Here is a 21176-nt window from a genome sequence, read left to right as displayed (position 1 = left end):
ATAATATATTGCCGTACACTTATCTGCCATTCGGTCATGGTCCCAGAAAGTGTATCGGCAATCGATTTGCTCTTATGGAGACTAAGATTCTCATTGCGCATCTTTTACAAAAGTTTACTTTGAAAACTACGGATAAGACCGTCGAACCAATTGTGTATAACAAAAAGGAGTTTACTTTGCAACCTGTTGGCGGATTCTGGATTAGCTTGGAGAGAAGAGAAACGTGAAAATTTTATACGAGATACATTATTCTGCCTCACATAATTATTATCACTATTTAACTAATAATTATTATCACTATTTAAACTTTTAAAATATTCAACGCTTTTAAATGCTTTCACGTAATTGAAAATAAAATAAGATTTTTTTGCAATTTATTATTCAGAGTCAAGTCGAGTGCTAAGATCAAGAGTTTTTGCTAATAAAAAAATGTTTTACAGAAACGTTTCAGAAAAACATGATGACTTCTCTATATTCTTGAATCTATTCAGAGTTAATTGCTTTTATTATGACTGATCGTAATATATCATTTGTCTAATTATCTATAGTGTATCGTTAGTATCGTACTTTATGTATAGGTAAATATTTTTATCGCGTAAATGTCTAACTTTTTATTTGTATAACAATTTTTTATATTTATTATACGGATTACTCTTACTAATTTAAATTTCTTTGTAATTTGATGTAAAATTAAGCAAGAACACTACTTAGGCATGCATTTAACTTTTTATATTTTTTATACATGTAACGCCGCGCAATAATATGTTTGTTTGCAATATCAGCGTCTTGGACAAAGCTTGATTAACGATTCAACGAGGGCCTATGCTCATTCGAACAAGAGGTGAGGCAGTGTTAAGGGTGTATTCTGCGTAAATCTCTGGCGTCATTTGAAATTTCAAAGGTCACGTTTTCAACATAAATTACGTACGTATGTAATGTTTTGACTACAGAAAGTTTATTAATCATTCGATACATGTCGCTGACATGTGAATGATAAAGCGCAGTTAGCTGCAATTTTTTATGTACAGTGTTTACGCGTGTATAAATCTTACATTAATAAAGTCGGCATGACATTAAGTCATACATTGTTAGATGTTTTGTGTCGAGTCATTTGCGAGTCAAAACGATTACGTAAGCTTAGAAAATGATCCGTATCAAATAAGGAAAAAGCGCATACAGTTTACATATAGGAAACATGTTCCAATCTTTCATCAATGCATATCATTTAGTAATTAAATATACATCTAACACGCGGATGCAGAAATAATAAGATTTTTTTCCGTATATGATTACAGCTGGGCCCATTCGTCCTTCTAATCTTATTACTTGTTTGTTATATAGGAATCGCTTGATAAATGATAATTCTAAAAAATTTGTTTCGACTATAGACAATTTTTCTGACAATTTCAATCGATTTCTATTACTGATCAATTGACATTTGCAATGCGACTATTATCTTGTGATTGTGATATATTTTCTAAGCTGGAAAGTCGCATAAGAACGTGTAATGAACGAATCTTTTAACCAAGGCGAATTCTAACATTATAATTGATGAATAATAATCGAAAATTTTTTAATGTCTAGATCACAAGATGTATAATCGATCGGTTTATAAATTTCAATAACGTTTTGCCAACACGGTCTGGCAGCTATATAGTTAACTGTATAGTTTTCTACTTATAGGAAGACGATGATCACGATTGAATTCGTGCGAAAGTAAACAGAAATAATAAGCGACTACTATAGGAAAATTAATACTCGAGCAAACAATAGAGTTTCACTAGATGTGAAAATGCTCTACAATTATATACGCAAATCTCTTTTGAGACATCGCAAAAATTACGTATTATATTTCCTGTGGTTCATTCATTATTTCAATCCATCTTTTTTTTAGTATGGAAACAACAAATACTGCAATTGCGCAAAAATCACTAGAACATTTTAGCAAATTTAATAGTAAAAGTAAGTCAAATCTATTTTATTAATCCACAAGCTTTTCTCATAATTAATTTACTCGCAGGACTGATGTTATCCAACCTGCGAATCAAAAATCTTGACATTAAGCATTGAGAAAAGAGTTCGTGCAATGGAAAGAATTGTTAATAATTGCGATAGTAAATATATTAAAAAAATGAAATTTATATAAAGATTCTATTTAATTTTTAAAACTTTGATTTACTCTCATTGTCTTATGTTTTATCTTTTATCTATTTGCTAGGCTATGATTACTCTCGGAAAGCAATCAACATTTCAACAATCACACTTAAAAGATAAACGTTAATTGGAAAAACGATTAATACGTTTTAAAGGGCAATCTATCCTACTTTCCATTGATATTTTTTTTTATGAAGTTTATATGATAATTTTTGAACTCATTATGAGCACTCAGAGGCAAATAGTGCTTTTTCGCTTGGGCAACGAATAAATCTATGAAAAGATATCATATGACAATCTTTGGAAAAGCAAATTAAAAAGCAAAGTCTCTTCTTTAGAAAAAAAGGAAATGGAAATAAATAAAAAATTGATATATAATTTTTTATTAACTTCGTTCATCTTCGTACAAACTTCCAGAAAAATTAACATCTTAATAAATGTTATTTCATTATTACAGCTTATTAGCGTATAAATAGTATGTATATAATAATAAAAGAAATTATCAGTTATAAAATAGTTAGGAAAAATAATGGATGTTCCAAGTGAGAAACATGCATTTTGAGACTCACTAATTATATGTATACTTTTCGTCATAAATGTCAATAATTCTTTATGACGTATAATATGACAAAATTATAAAATAATGTTCAAGACTATTAATGTAAAAGAGAGATTTGTCTTTATCTTTGCAATAAAATGAAAAAATCCCAGCATGATGTGTTTTTTAAAACTTTATTATCGATGCGGACTCTGCCATCGAAGGGTGGCAGTCTCAGCATCTGCCGATGTAATCAATGCGGATTCTACGGATTCTACTATGCGGATTAAAAATTTTTTTCTCGTTATTTAACGAAATCTCAGAATCTACTGTGAAAAAACAAAGAAACATTTTGTAATGTTATATCTATTTAAACGTAATGTTCTTCAAGTTCAACATTTCTCTTATTTTTGTCTCGTTCTTGTCGTTGTTTCGCGAAACGTAACCACTCGGCCACGATGTTTTCAAACTCCGCCTCTGTCAGGGTTACGTAGCGTGAGATAACGTCCCCTTAAAAAGAAAAAAATAAAAATGAATGAACGAAAACGTTTCAATACATATTTTGTACATTTAATAATATCTTAAAACATACTTTTCATTATTTTTATCAGTTTCAGGTCACATATTTTAAAATTATCCCTTTTTCCCTTCCATGAACAGTCCACGACACATTCATTTGTAAAGACATTCTTTAAAATCCGCTGGATATTATTTTTCGGATTGTTTCCACCGATTTTCAATAAAAATTTTCTCTGTAACATAATTTTTATTTGCTCATATATTTAATAATAATGTGCTAATACGAAAATATTAAGATAAAATATAATCAATTATTGTTATATATAGAGGAGAGTTATCTAAGGCCATCTGCCAAAACATTGAGAATTGTGAATTAAAGATTAAATTTTAACCAAAGAACGAAACGGAAATTAAACTTATCCTGGTCAACTTCTAATCTTCAGTTCACAATCCTCAATTTGCAACGCAAAGTCTGATGCCTTGCATCCAATGCTCATACCTTATTGAAATTTCTTATCATTAAATACAATGCCATTTGTATTTAACATTCAACGATAAAAATAAGCAATGAGAAATATAGATGAAAATTTCTTAAATTACATTTTCTTTTCTAAACATTGAAAAAAATCAGATATGATTAATGTTAATTTTTAATCAATTTAATTAATATTAACTGTTATTAATCTAATAATAGGACTCTTGACAACAAACTATGTTCGTAATTATGCAAGAATTGTAGGAAAAAATTTTTTTCGTATTCTTTCTTCACATTTATATATACTATCAGGCAAGTATCGTCAGAATATTTTCATAAAGAATTATGTATAAGGTATAATAAACCATTTATATATTGGTTACAAATATAAAAACTTACGAAATGTATCACTGCTTCCTCTGTGCTTGTCAACATATATTCCATATCTCTAATGGCTTGAATAGTGCTGAGAGGAAAAAATTGCATGATAAAATTGTCATCGTTTTCTGTTGTATCTTGTGACGTACTTGCACCGAACACGTGTTCAAGATTTTTTAATCGTTTATTATTGTCTATTATTGTTGCATTGCATGCTGCTATCATACATTTTATCTGTTCTAGGCCTTCTGCAATAAAATTAAAAATCTTGTATACACACATATAGAAAACAAAGATTACTAATTTTTAAAATATTTTAAAACTAAAATTAAAATAGTATAAAATATGATTATGTATCTTTTATATTTCAGTTTTCGTGTACGTGAATAGAAGTAAACAGAGAAACAATTTAAAATATTTTTATGCATGTAATATTACCCAAAATTAATTTTTGTTAATTTAATACAATGTACGTACCTTTTATAGTTGCATCTTGCGTATATATCTTGCATACAGAAATTTTTTCGTGGATTTTTTTCGATAAATTTGTTTCTATTCCATCTGTATTAATCAATATCATAATTATTATATCTTTTATAATAATATAATTTTTAAAAGCCTATTTAAAAGCATAGCATACGTCTTTTCTAGACTTATCGTTAAAAGATGTTGAAAAATATGTTTTAATAGTTTAAGAGAAGAAACATTTGCGATTAAAACAACACGCCAAGTCTTTTGTTCATCAAATTGATTTGAAGACTGCTTTATATATATAGATTTTGCAATGAAATCCACGTCAGAATAGTTCAATTGTATATATCATGCAATATTAAAATTTGAAGTTGTGTATCAACTTGAAAGTAAATAATGTAATGACAAGTTATTCTTTTACACAAGCAGATTTTTAAAATTAATAAAAATAACATTTTGCATATTATATACATTATATACATTATATGATTATATACTTAACAATTCTAATTTTCAGGAAACAAAATTTACTTTAATGTTTTATCGATAAAAATTACGTACATTTTTAAAAGGCTTTATAATATACAAAAAATTGTACATTTGTGCGCAAACATGTACAATTTTTGTACAATATTAATTACATACCAGATTGTGTCGTTGCGGTTTTGCCTTCATTTTTTTTGCTTTCATCATCTTGTACAATGTCTTTAGTCTTTGAAAGTCCAATGTTGCTGGGAGATAATAGTGACTTGGAAAGAACTGGATTCAGTCGTATTTGGTTTTCTGTTAAAAAATTGATAAAATCATGTTATAAGGCTATAATGATCATATTATAAGGCTATACTTGCTTAAATTTAATATAATAAAAAATACCTGAAAATTATAATTAGAATAGAATTCTATAAACATATATTATACATTATATTTAAATAAAATAAAATGTTAAATTCAGATTATGGGAAGGCGCGCGGAATAAATTTTAAACGACAGTTATTGTATCCAAGGAAGAAGCGAAGGAATATATTTTATTTTAAAAGTTACACCAACAAGAGAAGAAAATGATTGTCAAATATGTTCGAAAAGAAACCAAAAATATTGTTAATATATGACGGTAATTCACGTTACACGCAACTCTTAGTCTAGGAATTTTCATACGCACAGTTTAATATCCCCGCGAATGTACGAATAATGTTAACACTTCATTGATCGTATGTGAGTAATACAATCTTGAACTTGAACTTGAACACGTATAGTTCCTTGCTTAAAACATCTGCTATTATCTCGATTGTCGGCAAATAATTGGCGATGATTTCCACTCCATTTTCAGTCCTCTCTCTGAAGTGATAGCAGATGTCATTCCAGATGTATCATCCGGAGCCTGTACCCATCACTCTTCCACAAAATTGCTCCTACATTATCGCTACATAGGAGAGCTTTGTAGATGATATGAGCGATGATTGCAGGTATCTTGCGCGAAGCCACATCGCCTTTTGGCAACCAGCAAATAAGGCCGTATGCTCAGCCTTGGTCGTTGACAGTGCCACACTGTATTCTGCAGCTTGCTTTCCAGCAGTCTGCCCTGAAACAAAAAAAAATGCTGTAATCAAGCGACAAGTGCCACTTTTATTGGTCCAGTAGCATCGCGGTAGTCTGTGATGCTCGAATTTTCTTCTGTCTGGTCCTTGCTGAATTTTAACGTTCCCTTTAGGCTCCGATCAAATATGCTCTTCACTGCTGTCCAGTGGTTTTTTTGTCTGGTTTTGCATGTAGCGACTCGCTGACCTCACCGCGTAAGCTGGTCCAGATCTAGTTTCCTGACTAACAGTAGCCTTTCCTCTGTTTCTCGATACTTTGCTTCTTCTTCATTCCGTGGCATCGTACATCTCAGCAAACCTACTCAACTAACAACTGTTAATCATAATTTTCTATTCAACTATAATTGTAATATAACACATAACAGTTATATATGTTGCTATGTTAATTGATATTTGCTAGGATATATAAGTTTGCTATATCTATTGTAGAATCTCGTTCCAGGCTCATTCACTTTGCTTAAGGCCGTGCACAGATATCTTTAATTTTCATACATTTCCTTCATTAACTGGCTTTATTAATACCTTTGGTGCATATATAAATATATATGTTCTTAATATCACCATTAAATGAGCTGCTGATTACACATGTAAGTCGCATTTGGCTGTCAAGGCCAGATATAAATCTGATTGAGGCATATCATCCACCGACGAAATAATTATTAAACACAGCTGGCCAAAGGCAAGTGCAACTGTCAAATAAATCCAGGGATAATTGAAGAACGATGATATTGTCAACTGTACCGAGGAAACAAACATAAACGCGATCGTTTTACCTGCGGATCAAATTTGTTATCCTTGATACAGCCAAAACGATTGATAACGTCATCGCTCTTCAATTATCCCTGGGTCCATTTGAAAGTCACGATTGTCAAAACTTAATTGTCCGACCATCTTTAATGATATTTCACGTAATCAGTGCTCTCTACTTGTGCACGACCTTCCATACTGGCCTCGCACTACAGAATTAGATTCTTTCAGAAGAACCTTCTACGGCTGCATTTCACTCAACGCTCGCAACACTCGCGAGCATTATTTGTCCTTGTTTAACATGTTTGACAAACAAGGACAAATAATGAAATGATTATGTAAGAACATCACGAGCATTAATTGGAACGCAGCCTATTAATTAAACATTCACTTCGCGTCGAATATCCTCTGGCCTTGTGACCAACTCACAAGTCCGCATGTTGTTTCTCACCAACGATTCGTACCTTCGATTCACGATTTCACCTTCTTCCCTTCATTGTGTTTATCCATTATTACTGCATGTTTCTATCCGGTGACGTCGTTAACTGCGACTGATTCCGCAGCATCTGAAACACAGTTTTGCGGCGAAGTGAATGCAACTGTCATCTCTCCTTATTGCTTTAAGCATGTGCGCGTTGATCTGCCGGGATATTGATGCGATCGTTGATCGTGGCTCTTGCCGCGGCTCCTCCATCTGCAATAGCACCAGAGAGAATGCTTCTCTCTGGCAATACACTCCGAATAATCCGAGAGCGTTTCTGCATCCGCTCCGGAACTCTCGATCCACGATCGTTCCTGGATCATCTTCACCTCTCTTCGTCCGTCGCCCGTTCGGGTTTCTGGAACTGGATAAAATCGGAACTTTGTATAACGTTCTCTTTATACTCTTCCAGAAAAGTCACGCTCACATCGCGAGATTCGCGAGTCTTCATTATTTCTATCGTGACTCTGCACACACCGCAAGATCCCACAAAACTGACAACAAAACGTGGTAACCGGCATTACCGGCAACGGCGGCAACACTTGCCGCTTGGCGCTTGCCGCGCGGCAAAATGCAACTGCAGCCAACGCACCTATTTCTAGGAGCATTCATGTGATTTCCCCTAGAGATCGTCAAGCTGAAATCCCCAAAGACTTTTGCACTCGAAACGAGATAAATACAGGTATATTCGGGCGTGAGAAAGAGAGAGAAAGCGAGATTCCGAGTGCAAAAAGTGCGAGAACGTAAACAAACCCGATATCGAATTTAAGTCAAGTGTCAAAGGTCATAAAATCGTATATGATCGTATACAGCATATTTGAAAACGTAGTAATGATTTTTTTTTACTTATTGAGATATTTATTTCATTGAAACAGTACATATATAACTTTAAATGAAACATTTTATTTTTAAATGCAAATTTTTTAACCTAAAATTTGTTACATCAAATCGTATCTTTCGACAGAAAAACAAGATTGTTTTTTAAGAAATATTTTTTTTTCATGTAAAGAAATATTTTTCCGTGTAAACCGTGATAGAAAAAAATACTTATACTAGTATATTTAATTACCTTGTCGTCGTGTGTGTTGCAGATTTCTGATGCGATTGCAAACAGTGCGGCACCAGTCCGGCGTATCAAACTTTTGTCGTTCGATTGCGTAATGAGGAATACAAGTGATTTCGCGAGCGATCTCGTCGAGAAAACAGAGATATGAGCTACAGATCGCTGGCCGCGCACAACGCCGCTTGTAACGAGATATTTCGCCGATTTCAGGACTGCGAGAACGAGGTAATTAATATTGGCGGCGCGAACTTAACTTTGCCATGTGTGTGCCTCAATTCTCAACAGCTCTCTGTAACTTGCAGCATCCGTTTCGAAAGTTTCTGGGCTACTGCGATAGCATCCAGCGAGAGATGAACAAGTGCATAAAGGAGCAAGTAAGTCAACCCCCTTCCCCTCCTTGCTCGACTTTCGCTCCGCGCAAATTAGCCCGCGTAAAATTAATCCACGCCGTTTGTTTCAGAGAGAAATTCGCAGGGCAGAAAGCGCGCAGAGATTCCAACGTGATAGGTTAGAGCCGGATAGGAAACTGGCACAGCAAGAGAGCAGCGGTTAGTCGTGCCCAGGACTATAGTTCAACCAGTAGTTGATTGTTCAAGAACTATTGCAGTTTATTTTTGTACTAATATCATTTTGTCGTTTTTGACAACTGTAGATTAAATCAGTCCGAATTGTATGTACACTAATCTGGACTCTTGTTGCGCAACTAAACATGAATCTGACGTCGAAACCTGACGAGCCAGAAACCAAGCGATTGAAGTCTGCAGACGAGCATGGAGGGAGCTCGGGCCAGCTGGAAGAAGGCGATGCACGAGAAGGTGCGACCGACGGCGTTCCTGACGCGAGAGAGGCTTCCCTTCGGCAAGGACAGGAGGAGGAGCGCGAGAGATCAGCGGACAGCGACAACGACGCGTCGGCAGCGATTGTCGACAGCGACGACGAGTCGTTCGCGTTTCCTCCCGACGAGGATATCTCCGACATGTTGGACGAGGTGCAGTACAACGGTTATTTCCCCACCGTTACCGAGCGCTACTTCACGCCCTACTACAAGGTGGACGTGCAATCGCCCGGGGACGATATGTGCGTATGGATTCACAGCAATCGTATCTGCATGCTCTCCTTGGCGCCCAGCCACGTCATTTTGCGAGACAACGGGGACGTAGAGAAGGTCGACTTCAGGGTCAGCGACAAATTGGACAGGTCCCTGAATAAAGTCTCTGGCAAGGGTAAGCACGGCGCGCAACCGTTGCAGGCCAACTCGAATATCTGTACCGTATGCGCGGACGGGCGAACGTGTGTCATCAAGTGCTGTATGATCGGGAAGCTGGTGGAGGTTAACGAGGCGTTGTCCGAGAGACCGCAGCTCCTCAAGGAGCCACCGCACAAAGGTGGATACCTGGCTATAATACTACCGAATATAAAGCTTTTGGAAAATTTGAAACAGTCCCTGTTGACCCACGATCAATATATCGAGCTTATTAAAGAGAGAGAAAAGAATCAGCAGTAATGTATAGAGAAAATTTTAATCTACGGCTGTTATTATTGAAAAACGATTTGTTTAAGAATTTTAATAATAATAGGGATTACAATATGATATGCACCGACATAATTAAGATCTTACGCAAATAAATTGTAGATTTAATTCGATTTTCTTTAATTACGAGTATTATCACACACAAACGCAATAAAAGGTGTTTTTACATGAAAAGAAAATATTTACTATTACATCTAAAAGAAATTACAATCGCTTTTCTAATATTCTCTTCATCTTTCCAGGAACCATTATTTTCCTATTTCATAAAAATGAGGTAAACTATTTGTTGACATTACAATTAAATCTATACAAAAATATTTTTCCTAAAATTGCTTAATTTATAATATGTCAAATAGATATAAAAATATCTATATTTGAAATTAATGTAACATTTGAAAATTAAAATTTATTTATATACATTTATATAATATATAATTTGTTTCATAAAATTTGACTAATGTGAAGAGGACACTAGATTAAAATTCTCGCTAAATTATAAATCGTGCCTATTTTTTATTTCATCTAGTACAACACTTTGGCGCTTTATTTCTTTGTCTTCGCTCTCCTTTTCCACGACTGACTTTTTCATCAAGTTTCCTAACACGATCCCAATGAACAGTATCATGCCCACTCTGTGATTGGATACGAATTTTTTAGCACAATCCTTAGGATTGTTAATGTTTAAAGTATATATCTGAAACAGAAATTTACTTCTCATTCAGATGCAATTATTCTAAGGCTGTGTTTCATTTAACGCTCGCGAGCATTACTTGTCCTTATTTAACATTTGATAAACAAGGATGAAATGATTCCAAGAGCGTTGCGAGCGTTAAATGGAGCGCGCACCCTAAATCGATAATGATAAAAATCATGATTTTTTTACCTGGTTGCTAATATGTGTTGCAATTAATCCAACGGCGGTGTAGTAAGGCCAAGTTTGAGTAGTCAATATACCAGAGGTGATTAAACTCGCGATCATTACTATTCCAAAACCGGACAAATAGAATTTCGTGTCTTCTCCGAATTTTATGGCGGTCGACTTCATGCCCAGCAGAATGTCATCCACCCTGTCCTAACACGTACAAAGAGAGACCGATGAGCGACACGAGAAATTAAAAAAAATAAGTTCTTACGTTTACTATGCTTACTTGATGAGCGTATATCGTATCGTACAGAATGGTCCAACAAATACCGGCTGCATAGAGTGGCAAGCAGATCGACCAGTCGCATGACCCGTGTATAGCCGACCATCCTAACAAGGCGCCCCAATTAAAGGTCATTCCCAAAATCAATTGTGGCCAGTACGTTACTCTTTTCATGAGAGGATAAATTATTACTAAACCTGAAAGGAAAAAAACAAGATGTATATCGCATTAAATATTTTGCGTTCATTTTAAATGTACGGTGAGCCGAAGAAACGGGAAAGTTTAAGGAGAAAATTAAAATAATAACGTGATTTGACGTAATTAAAATTAATTAAATAAAATTTCCAAGTTTTAATTTTGCCTCTTTTTAAATTTTCCCCATTTTTTTTGGAACCACCTGTACAGTGATAGACCTTTGATATATTATGTAATACCTAGCGAACTTGCACCGAGAAATACGCTATACCAATTTAGTTGCAACAACACGAGCAATCCAAGGCTCAATTGTCCGGCTAGAAACACTAATGACTGCTTCGGCGTTATCTGACCCGTTACCAAAGGTCGGTCCATCGTTCTGGCTACCTGGGGATAATAAGCTGTATAAACCGTGATATCCAAGAGACACAGAATTTACAACGTTACAGTGGAATTTTACCTTCTTGTCAATGTCCTGATCCCACATATCGTTTATGGTGCACCCCGCACCGCGCATCACGAATGCACCCGTACCAAAAAGCGCTAACATGTAGAGATCTGGTAAGGCATTGGCGGGAGCCGCCAAGGCGATACTCCAGCCACAAGGCCAAAATAACAGCCAGCTTCCTGCGCAGAAAATTCAGGAAAGAAAAATGTAGTAGATAGAGACTGAAATACGTTCATAAATTGCAACATTAATCAATTGACTAAATTGGTCTTTACCTATCGGTTTGTCTATCCTCATAAGCTTCATATACGGCTGCACTTTTGGCGAGGCGTTACTGACTAGCTTTGCGGCGATGCTCAAACATCTCTTCTGCTGTAAACTTGCTAACTTGACTGGCGTCGATACATCTTCGACTTTCAACAAGGAGTAGGTGGTTCTCTGTACACTGGGACTCGCTTCATGCTTATTGTACTTATTGTATTGTACTGTGGAGAAGGTGTGGGCCTTTGTACATGGCCTGAAATTCACAACCGTACAGCCATTTAATAGCCTGAGACTGGAATACGTGTTACGTGGCAATAAACTGAAAACTCCGGTGAACCAGCGGCATCTTCTTACAATTATCATCGTTCGTTACTTCACCTGCAATAATATTGCAAATATTGTAAATTCATGTTTATCAATATATAAATAACTGTGTCATCAAGCCAACTGTTTTATATTTTTGCCATGCAATTCTGATAAGAAATGTTTCAGTTTGATAAAACATTTGTTAAAATATAAATGTATTTAAAAAAATATATATATAGAATATCTATTTTAATAAAAAAACACGAAGTCACTGAAAATTAAAGTTTTTATAACCTCCGCATGGCACAGTACAAGGTTTCGATTTTCAATTGACTTTTGACGATTAGTTTGTCATCGAAGAATATTTGGTATTAATATAAGCTTATAAAGTGTACACTTCATTTTTCATTGTTCGAAATAAAATATTGTCGAAAATAAAGAGCATCATATATGCTCCAAGAGATTTCAACGGCATGGCATACGATCACTATTGAGGTTATACATTCCGCGAAAAGAACCGGTAAATTCAAAGATATATATATGTTCTGTATTAGCAGCCTGAAAAACAGACCTGTGTCTAATCACATAGTTAATTACTACTTAGATCATCGTAATTGCGTTTTAATCACTTTCATATATTTTGTACTTCGATCCTCGTGGTAATCTAACGTGCTAAACAAACGGGGGAAAATTGTTAGATAAATCGGTGCGCATGCATGTGAGATATGTCGTTGATCATGTGATCCGAGCTCAACAGGCATGTGCTCAGCTGTTGCCCAAAATGTATCAGTAAATTGTTTAATTATTTTCCATTAACAGCCGTAATATTTTCTTCACAGAAAATTTTCTACTATTATTTTCTGTTATTTCCTATTCTTTCCTTTATAAAGAGTTTATACAGCTTATAAAAAACGATACACTTTATTATAATTTTTATCGTAACACGAATATACGTGCATACATACGTGATTGAATTTTCAATAGCGTCTGCTATTACTTATTTTACTGCGCATGCACGGATATTTGCATTTAACTGCATTTACGTAAACGTAGTGTTTTATGCATGTGAAATTATATATAACGTCTATTATTATAGCTGAACTGTGATATAAATAAATATACCAAAAAGTTTTAAAAAGTCTTAAAAAGTATATAAATAAGTATACCAAAAAGTCTTAAAAAGTATAAATATCAGGAGGGTATAACTTGACAAAAATGTTAATTACAAAACACTATAAATTCTTAAAAATTTGCAAAAATCTCAGAAAAATATATATAGTATATTCGATTATATTATAAATAATTAAAAATCTAAGATGCAATTTTATGAGTATTTTTATTTTTCTAAAATTTTAAGGTTAGAAATCAAAAATCAAGATTTAAATTAAAAAATAAAAACAAGTGAAATACAGTTAGAAAAACAAGAAATTTTTCATTTATATGTGTGTATTAAAACGAAAGCAATATTTAATATTATATATAATCATATGAGCACGAAAATCTAATGCGCGCAATGCGTCGTCGCGAGTCGCCTCCGCAATTGATACAATTGTGCAATATGTATCATTTGCAGGGAATTAAAGTAAATTGTAACATATTGAACACATATATGCGTATGATGTACACATTATACATATGTATATATATGTCAACAGGTCAATGACCAGCCACCAGCAGCTGTCCCGCTGATGGCAGCAAGTCAGCCGGTGAGTCTCGCGTACGTAAACACTAACGTCGAAGGTATAATATGTGGTGATCTAGGAGTACAGAAATGACGATGCACGTCCGCGAGGCCAGTCTTTCGCGAATTGTCGTCGCGTTGCTCCTGTGCACGCGAGGCGTGCAGATTTCCGCGGGAATCGAGGCCGAGGTCGATCTCAATGTGGACGGGAACGGATTTCATAGGTTAGAAAACTGCGGATTGTTATGTAAACAGCGAGCGGCTCCACGTGCGGCCTCTTAACGCTTCTCCACGCTTTTGCAGAACGTTGATCTACCGGATACGCTTCGAGAATCTCACCCAGGACGGCTGTCAGGCTGCCATTTACGTGGAATTGCCATCGGCATTGTACGTCAATACGGACGAAATAGCGGAACTGAGAAGACGGGGGACGGTAATGTGTCTAATTGATTGTCAATTAATTAACGTAACTCGGAGAAAATATCGTACTTGTGGCTTTTCAATTCTTACAAATTTATTACCTTATTTCTGCGTTGTATATGTGTAAATTCGCTCCATTATTTAATTCATAAAATGGTTGAATTTCATTTGTTACATTCAGTATGAAATTAAAAGATTATTGACATTATTTTCTAATTACTACAGATTTTGAAGCTACATGTTTTCACATTGATTTGATATTTTATAATTTATGTGTCTAAAAGTTCAATATAATTTATACAGAAGTAGAAAATAAAAATCACATTTACTTGTCTAAAAGAGATTTACATTGTATTATAGCGTATACCTATGTATTAGGTCTTTTATTTATACATATAATATGTAGATATAAATATATCGTTCTTTGTGAGATGAGCAATCATCCAATTTTAATTAACAGTATCGTTAACATTTCAGAATACAGTGTGCTCGGTCGGCGAGACCGACGTCGAATTGTTCGCCGAGAAGGCAGGCCGGCAGAACGTGACGACTTGCGCGTCCGTGAGTTCGTCGTCCGCCAGCCTAACGATTCCCGTTCACCAGCGTTACCGGTACGCGGGCGAGTCCGGCGGTTACGTCAACGTGACCCTGCCCGACGTGAAGCTGCTGCTGGGATGCCGGAAGAGGCTCAGGGACCACAGGGTGTCCAAGATAGACCTGTGCGAGCCGTGCGTCGGCCTGGTGGCCAAGTGGCGCGAGATTCCGTACCGTATGTCGAACGAACGCGACTACGTTTGGCCGATACCGGTCGGCGACTCGTCCCTCTCGCTCTACGTCACTTGCGCCACGCTACTGACGACGATTATCGGCGCGTTATTCATCGGGCACGCCATACGGACCAACGCGCCGTCGCAGAGTCACCCGAAGGAAGACTGAGGTAGCTAGAGATGTTTAATGTACGAGCAGTTTTGTACGACCAGTTTTTATCAATGAATGTTTTAAACAGTTGTTTTGATATTTCGATTTCTCTTGTATGAGACATACAACTATATTGTATGCAGACCAACTTTCTATTTAAATAAGACGTAATTCTTGTTACGTGAAATGCGAATTTATTTAAATTAAGTTAGATTCTAAGTTCTTTTTAACACAAGTTGCGATATTTCCGTGGACCGCGCAGAGGCCAGAATTTAAATTAATTACAGGACGGAATCAATTTCCCCGTTTACACTCTTGAGGGTGAATTAGATAAAAGGATTTCCGGCATTTCCTACACGTACGTATTCGAGCGCGATATTTACACGCAGCTTCTAGTCAAGGCTTTAATATGTATTTTATACACGATTTCGTTAAGATGACGTTAATAGTCTAAGTAGTCTAAGTCATTCAAAAGTTACCACATGCAAATCACACATCCACACAGATAAACACAATAATTTGAAAAATAAAATATAAAAATAGGAAACAAAGTGTTGTCACGCATTGTAACGTTTTTTTTCTATCTCGATCGTCATGGGATTCTCTCGCTCTCCTTTTCCTGTATTGTCGTGATGGTCACCGGCGCCATCGAAACCTTCCGCACGACGCTGTCCCGTCTGCTCTTGACCGGATCGTTCCACTTTTGCACCTCGCTGGTGCCGAATAGGATGAAGATTAGGTTGCCCACCATATATATTCCGGCCGACAGGAAGAACACGCTTCGCCATTGCAGTATGTTAGTCTAAACGGAAGAGAGAAATATCGATATCGTTAAATACATGGTGTCCAGCAATGCAAACGATTGATGTCTTATAATGTCACACGAACCGAATCCTTGATGATGACCCCGGCGATCAGCGGCGGGAGGATGCCGCAGGCGGACGCAATGGTATTCGTGAATCCCATGAGCGGGCCGGCGAAGTTCGGGCTGAGGTCCATGTGATTGACGTTGTGGCCGCAGAAGGCGGCGATGTTGCAGGACACGGCGATGACGAGGATCCCCACGGCCAGTTTCGGCTGGTCCTGCCCCACGTAACCCAGCCCGACCAGCGCGGCCGCCGGCATCCAGTGGCCGATTGTATTGCAGATCTTCCGGGACATCGTCGTCGTCACGATTTTCTTTCTGATGCACATATCGGATATGTAGCTGATCGGAAAGCCGGCGAGCCACGCCGTCAGGTAGGGCAAAGCCGTCATCATACCATTCTGTGCAATAAAAAATACATAGTAGTTAGTTGACGCTGCCTTAATGGAAATTTAATGAAATATTACTGTAAAATGTTTCTTATTCAGGATATATGTACTATGAAATTGATTTACTTAGATTTGATTTTAAAGCGATAGCTTATTTAGTCGAATTGTTCATATTAATATAAGAAAGAAAAATTTAATTTTTTTATAGAATATTTTTAACGTCGTAGAAAAAAAAGTGTATTCAAGAGCTTATATTTAAACATATATTTAAAATTCATCTAAAAATATAATCACATTCGAGGAGCGATCTATGTGGTAAGAGATGTTATTAATGTTTCATTAATTTTATTTTAGTCGTCATTGACTCGTTCATTGACAATACGACATTGGAGTAGTCTAATGTTTACGTTGTCCATGATGATTCAGAGGCTTGAGTTTCACGTAGCATATTAATCATTCTTCCATCGTGATCTCGCCGACATGCGCATCGAAAATTAATTTATATTCCAAACGCACCGCTTTTTAAAGTCGTGCGCGACTTTGAAAATCAGCGCGTTTGGAATATCCGAGTGCGGATCCGAGGTCTTCGAAATTTTGCAAAAGCAAGTAAACCGACGAAGGCTTAAATTCTATTTGAAGTTATTCACGAAAAACCGACCTGCTTGATATTGAAGCGCATGATCGAAGTCATGTAGGACGGGATTTCCGTCAGCAGCATCCAGAAGCCCCAGGATTGCGCGCACTGCACCACTAGCAATGTCCAGACCGGCAGGCTCCGTAATATGGACTTCCACGGAGTGGAGGGTTTCTGAAAGCGGAGGGAGAGAAAAAGTGTGGAAAATTGCAAAGACTTTTAATTTCTAAATTTTAATCTAAAGATTGCAACTGGGATTTCTAAAATCTCTAAAATCTTTTATCCATTTGATTCTATAATATGAATGTATATTGAATTTTAAATTAATTTTAATCTCTGATTTGGTTTTATTGTGATTATTTAATTGGCGTGACTTTTTTGCTCTTTTTTTCTCTTTTCTCTGTGCAATACGTTGAAGAAATTACTTCGTTGATCTCAGTTACTCCCAGACTCATCTCGATGTATTCCTTTTCGTCGAGAGGTATCCTGGGATGTTCGGAGGGTGAGTCCTTGCCGAACAGGCAGAAACAAATGCCGCAGATGACGCCGAGGCTTCCCCAAACGTAAAAGCAGCTGGGCCAGCCGAAGGACGATGCCGCGAGGAAGCCGGTACTCAGTAAGCATACCACGTTGCCAATCCAGCCGCCGGAATAAACGAACATTGCTGGAGAAATACGTTAAATGTATTGCAACCACGATTCTGTGTCAAAATCGACACGATTATCATTAGGCTAATTATTTTAAAAAGTATCCCTTCTTTGATTCTTAGCTAATTTTTAATTAAATCGACTGTAATACTGTAAAGCTGGAAGGCTATTCGAGAGGCAGGAAATTTCATTGTTTTAGCGATGGAAAAGAAATCAGGAGAGAAACTTAGATAATCGAAATTGTAGGAATTTTTTTTATTGCGAGATCTTAAAAAGCTTTCCGCGCGAGAATCTCGACGTGCCTAATCAATGCGATATCGCCAGACGGCGATAAGAATTTTTCCTATCTGCTATGTGCGACAAACTTGACGTGCCTGTTAATAAAATTGAAAATTAAATTTTTGTGACACATCGTCAATTGTGTATCAAGCAAGAATGAGTGTGTAATCAGTTGCATGTCAATTTGATTCAAAGGAAAGCGCACAAATCAGGCTGAAACTGAAACGAGAAACTAAAAGTTGCAGCGTTTCTTGACAAAGTAAAATAAAACACAAAATCACTGACTTCAAAATGCCAGCGTTAAAGCAAATTCAAGCAAATGTCTTTAAAGTCTCGTTTCGAAAAATGAAATAAAATGCCACAAAAATCGCTACGTATATTTCTGTGTAAACAATTTCTATGGAATGCGGGAATCGTTTATCACTGACCAGTTAAACGTCGAAAATTTTTCTCTTAACTCATTTAGAATACTCGCTCGAACAAGAGCGAAAATATTTACTCCGCATGTCCGACTAAAGGCACATGTACAACACTCACAAAGTCTGCCACGCTCCTCGGGCGGCGACCATCTGGACAGCAGGGTGTGGAGACACGGTAGAACGGCGCCCTGGACGAGGCCGCACATCACCCTGCTGGCGATCACCGTCTGCCAGCCGCCGTAGTAGGCGGCTAAGGGGGTGCCGATAGTCAGCAATCCGGAGATGATTAGGGTGGCCGAAAACAAACCCTGGGCGGACCATCGCTGGGTGAGGATGCTGGCGGGTATTTGCGTGCAGGTGTAGCCCCAGAAGAAGGAGCTGAGGATCAAGTGCTTCACCGGTTCGTCCCAATAGAATTCCTGCGGGAGAGAGAGAGAGAGAGAGAGGGAATTGAGATACATGTCCCTTTTAGGTCAGGGTATAAAGAAGAGAATTAGCGTAATGTTGATACACGTACCTCGAAATTGGGATTGGCACTGGCCGCGTTGGTCATCGCCTCCAAGGTTACTGACGTCGTCACCCGGATGGCATAGCAGCAGAAGAACCCCAGGCACATGAGCACCACCTGACTGTGTCTACATCCGTACCACGCTGCAAGGAGGGATTATATTCTTCAGGGTATACATCGATTGAATAGTGAAAACAAATTAATTTATCTCGGTATACTACTGCAAAAGAGAGAAATTATATAATTGCTCGCTTTAATTGCAGCTGCATTGTAAGGAAATAAGTGCCTTAATTTCTACGTTCTGTCTAATATATAAAGATGACATATATTTTTCGATCATTAATTTGCATGCTTTATTCTTAGTCATAATCATTACGATGCCCTCGACGGAGTTTACATGGGCGTCACGTATAAACGCGGAATCGAATACAAATTGTGTCATTGTCATCAAGATCGCGTTGCGTCAGTAAGACCGATCGTTCGGTGTGTTTGCGCTTGAAATCCAACAACAATTTGTCCGTTGCGTCAGAGAAATCGCCGGTATGCGAATGCGATCGATAAAATCTTAGTAATCGTGCTTGATTTTTTTTTCTTTATTCCGAAGAAGCGAACCGTTTGATCGAAGAATGCGGATTAATTCTAATCGATATTTATGTAATACAACTTTTACTTGCAAAAAAAATGTGTTTTTTCTAGATCGCTTCGAGCCAAATCAGTGGATGAGGAAAAAGATTAACGGATGGATTAAGAGAAAGACAGAATGTGTTGCCAAAAGATTGAAATCGATATAATACAGAGAGAGAGAGAGAGAGAGAGAGAGAGAGAGGGAGAGAGAGAGATTTTATTGTAGCGTAAATTTAAAAAAATACATTTATTAAAGAACTATTGTATTAATTGTACTATCGTTAAGTTTCATTAATATTAATTATTATTTGACTTACTTTCTTATCATTTTTTACTTATGTATCTTTTATACTAATTGTCGAAATATATCGACGATATCTTTTATTACTTATTGCAGAATAATATTGCATAGAAATCTGAGGAATCAATAAAATGCTCGTGCCCCAATTATTCATTTCGCAGAATGATGATAAATATGTAACAAACTGCATTTATATTTCTTTATATACAATGAACAGTAGCTCGATAAAGCACGTGCATCAATGTTGATTCAAGGTGTGCATCGTGTTTTAACATTATTTGTGGTAATTGTTCCATAATTTGTAATCTGTAATTCAACCATCGAATAATAATTGAGTTGTCTGTATCTCTCTCTCCCTCTCAGTGATTTCAAAATCGTTATCGTTATCAAGAGCGTGTAATCGAAGATATTAAGTTATTGTTGCAACAACATACTTGTGAAAATATCGTGATATAAATATTGTACAGACACTGTTAACGATCCCATTACGAGAAAGATAAAAATTCTTTAGCTCTTTACATCTATACATTATTTAAAATTATTTATATATTTTTTTTATTATTTAAATTTTCCAATGTCGCGCGCAATTGGTACGCGCTATATTACTTCTTATAATATCAATCTTAATATTTCTGTTAAAAGAAATGTTTATTCTAAATTTATTAGGAAATCTGCAATTAAAATTAAGATTGCAAGTTTGTACAACTCTACAGACAATAACAATATTACTTTTTTAAAAGTAAAACAATCTTTAGAAAGCCTTTTTAAAAAAGAGTCGTAAACTATGAATTAAATGAGTACCAATAGTAATTCTAGGTTTCATTGTGTGAAATAATTTTTTAATGGATTTATTTGTTTAAATGCTTTCTGAAAATTTTTCTCTCTTTCTGAAATAGAAAATTATTTCTTTGGACAGAAATTTTAATTATATATATATAAATATATATATTATATCATTATATTTAATTGCTGACCTTTTGGTTTATTCGGTGGAACTTTCATCCTCTCCGAGAGCGATACTATGGAAACCCTCTTCCTCCGCAGAGACGATGCCATGATGATGAACTTTTAACGAAGCTAACACTGAAGCGAATTACAGAAACGACTACGACCCATCGATCGTATCCACGTAGCTTTATACTATCACCGAAAACTGATTCTCCCACCTTTTTACGCTCACG

The 21176-nt window shown here is 36.2% G+C and overlaps 6 protein-coding genes and 1 pseudogene across 10 annotated transcripts; 4 read left to right on the top strand and 3 right to left on the bottom strand.

The window, feature by feature from the left end:
• The window catches only part of LOC105452367, a 4733-nt pseudogene extending 1874 nt beyond the window's left edge, over window positions 1–2859 (top strand).
• LOC105452368 lies at window positions 2522–8566 on the bottom strand. Its single transcript, XM_011693408.1, has 6 exons — window positions 8428–8566; window positions 5181–5318; window positions 4542–4625; window positions 4086–4312; window positions 3285–3444; window positions 2522–3202 (listed from the first exon to the last, which is right to left on the bottom strand). The coding sequence occupies exons 4-6, from the start codon at window positions 4287–4289 to the stop codon at window positions 3063–3065; spliced, it is 504 nt and encodes a 167-aa protein (XP_011691710.1). The 5' UTR covers window positions 4290–4312; window positions 4542–4625; window positions 5181–5318; window positions 8428–8566; the 3' UTR covers window positions 2522–3062.
• Window positions 8547–9104, top strand: LOC105452369 (COX assembly mitochondrial protein 2 homolog). The gene is made up of 3 exons (XM_011693409.1): window positions 8547–8646; window positions 8724–8795; window positions 8882–9104. The coding sequence occupies exons 1-3, from the start codon at window positions 8569–8571 to the stop codon at window positions 8972–8974; spliced, it is 243 nt and encodes an 80-aa protein (XP_011691711.1). The 5' UTR covers window positions 8547–8568; the 3' UTR covers window positions 8975–9104.
• On the top strand, window positions 8885–10131 carry LOC105452371 (protein Simiate). The gene is made up of 2 exons (XM_011693411.1): window positions 8885–8969; window positions 9074–10131. Exon 2 carries the CDS (start codon window positions 9131–9133, stop codon window positions 9923–9925), a length of 795 nt encoding a protein of 264 aa, XP_011691713.1. The 5' UTR covers window positions 8885–8969; window positions 9074–9130; the 3' UTR covers window positions 9926–10131.
• A 212-nt stretch (window positions 10132–10343) lies between these two features.
• Window positions 10344–14129, bottom strand: LOC105452364 (4-hydroxybenzoate polyprenyltransferase, mitochondrial). Of its 4 annotated transcripts, none has more exons than XM_011693404.1 (7): window positions 14044–14129; window positions 12016–12382; window positions 11753–11919; window positions 11532–11679; window positions 11101–11294; window positions 10836–11024; window positions 10344–10646 (listed from the first exon to the last, which is right to left on the bottom strand). In XM_011693404.1, the coding sequence occupies exons 2-7, from the start codon at window positions 12365–12367 to the stop codon at window positions 10446–10448; spliced, it is 1251 nt and encodes a 416-aa protein (XP_011691706.1). In that variant the 5' UTR covers window positions 12368–12382; window positions 14044–14129; the 3' UTR covers window positions 10344–10445. The 4 variants fall into 4 exon arrangements, with proteins under 4 accessions (XP_011691706.1, XP_011691702.1, XP_011691703.1 ...); XM_011693400.1 differs by lacking the exon at window positions 14044–14129 and adding an exon at window positions 12882–13022; XM_011693401.1 differs by lacking the exon at window positions 14044–14129 and adding an exon at window positions 12605–12849.
• LOC105452365 lies at window positions 13771–15876 on the top strand. Of its 2 annotated transcripts, XM_011693406.1 has the most exons (5): window positions 13771–13892; window positions 13966–14016; window positions 14072–14215; window positions 14295–14424; window positions 14889–15876. In XM_011693406.1, the coding sequence occupies exons 3-5, from the start codon at window positions 14082–14084 to the stop codon at window positions 15345–15347; spliced, it is 723 nt and encodes a 240-aa protein (XP_011691708.1). In that variant the 5' UTR covers window positions 13771–13892; window positions 13966–14016; window positions 14072–14081; the 3' UTR covers window positions 15348–15876. The 2 variants fall into 2 exon arrangements, with proteins under 2 accessions (XP_011691708.1, XP_011691707.1); XM_011693405.1 differs by lacking the exons at window positions 13771–13892; window positions 13966–14016 and having other exon boundaries at window positions 14063–14215.
• Window positions 15507–21130, bottom strand: LOC105452366 (putative inorganic phosphate cotransporter). The gene is made up of 7 exons (XM_011693407.1): window positions 20970–21130; window positions 19080–19213; window positions 18681–18981; window positions 17643–17881; window positions 17242–17391; window positions 16218–16595; window positions 15507–16131 (listed from the first exon to the last, which is right to left on the bottom strand). The coding sequence occupies exons 1-7, from the start codon at window positions 21049–21051 to the stop codon at window positions 15922–15924; spliced, it is 1494 nt and encodes a 497-aa protein (XP_011691709.1). The 5' UTR covers window positions 21052–21130; the 3' UTR covers window positions 15507–15921.
• Between the last annotated feature and the right edge of the window lie 46 nt (window positions 21131–21176).

This window comes from Wasmannia auropunctata, unplaced genomic scaffold, assembly GCF_000956235.1.
Source record: "Wasmannia auropunctata unplaced genomic scaffold, wasmannia.A_1.0 LD336033.1, whole genome shotgun sequence".
Classification (NCBI taxonomy): domain Eukaryota; kingdom Metazoa; phylum Arthropoda; class Insecta; order Hymenoptera; family Formicidae; genus Wasmannia; species Wasmannia auropunctata.
This window is presented reverse-complemented; position numbering and strand designations above follow the sequence as displayed.

Coding starts and splice junctions, on each gene's coding strand:
- LOC105452366 (XM_011693407.1), bottom strand. CDS start 21,051: ATGGCATCGTCTCTGCGGAGGAAGAGGGTTTCCATAGTATCGCTCTCG. Junction 17,392..17,642: donor GAGTAACTGAGATCAACGAA/GTAATTTCTTCA, acceptor CTCCGCTTTCAG/AAACCCTCCACTCCGTGGAA. Junction 16,596..17,241: donor TGCGCTTCAATATCAAGCAG/GTCGGTTTTTCG, acceptor TTTATTGCACAG/AATGGTATGATGACGGCTTT.
- LOC105452368 (XM_011693408.1), bottom strand. CDS start 4,289: ATGATAGCAGCATGCAATGCAACAATAATAGACAATAATAAACGATTA. Junction 3,445..4,085: donor AGGAAGCAGTGATACATTTC/GTAAGTTTTTAT, acceptor ATTATGTTACAG/AGAAAATTTTTATTGAAAAT. Junction 3,203..3,284: donor ACTGATAAAAATAATGAAAA/GTATGTTTTAAG, acceptor TTTCTTTTTAAG/GGGACGTTATCTCACGCTAC.
- LOC105452369 (XM_011693409.1), top strand. CDS start 8,569: ATGAGCTACAGATCGCTGGCCGCGCACAACGCCGCTTGTAACGAGATA. Junction 8,647..8,723: donor TTCAGGACTGCGAGAACGAG/GTAATTAATATT, acceptor TGTAACTTGCAG/CATCCGTTTCGAAAGTTTCT. Junction 8,796..8,881: donor ACAAGTGCATAAAGGAGCAA/GTAAGTCAACCC, acceptor CGTTTGTTTCAG/AGAGAAATTCGCAGGGCAGA.
- LOC105452365 (XM_011693406.1), top strand. CDS start 14,082: ATGACGATGCACGTCCGCGAGGCCAGTCTTTCGCGAATTGTCGTCGCG. Junction 14,216..14,294: donor GACGGGAACGGATTTCATAG/GTTAGAAAACTG, acceptor ACGCTTTTGCAG/AACGTTGATCTACCGGATAC. Junction 14,425..14,888: donor AACTGAGAAGACGGGGGACG/GTAATGTGTCTA, acceptor TTAACATTTCAG/AATACAGTGTGCTCGGTCGG.
- LOC105452364 (XM_011693404.1), bottom strand. CDS start 12,367: ATGATAATTGTAAGAAGATGCCGCTGGTTCACCGGAGTTTTCAGTTTA. Junction 11,025..11,100: donor ATACGATATACGCTCATCAA/GTAAGCATAGTA, acceptor TGTACGTGTTAG/GACAGGGTGGATGACATTCT. Junction 10,647..10,835: donor CAACACATATTAGCAACCAG/GTAAAAAAATCA, acceptor TTTCTGTTTCAG/ATATATACTTTAAACATTAA.
- LOC105452371 (XM_011693411.1), top strand. CDS start 9,131: ATGAATCTGACGTCGAAACCTGACGAGCCAGAAACCAAGCGATTGAAG.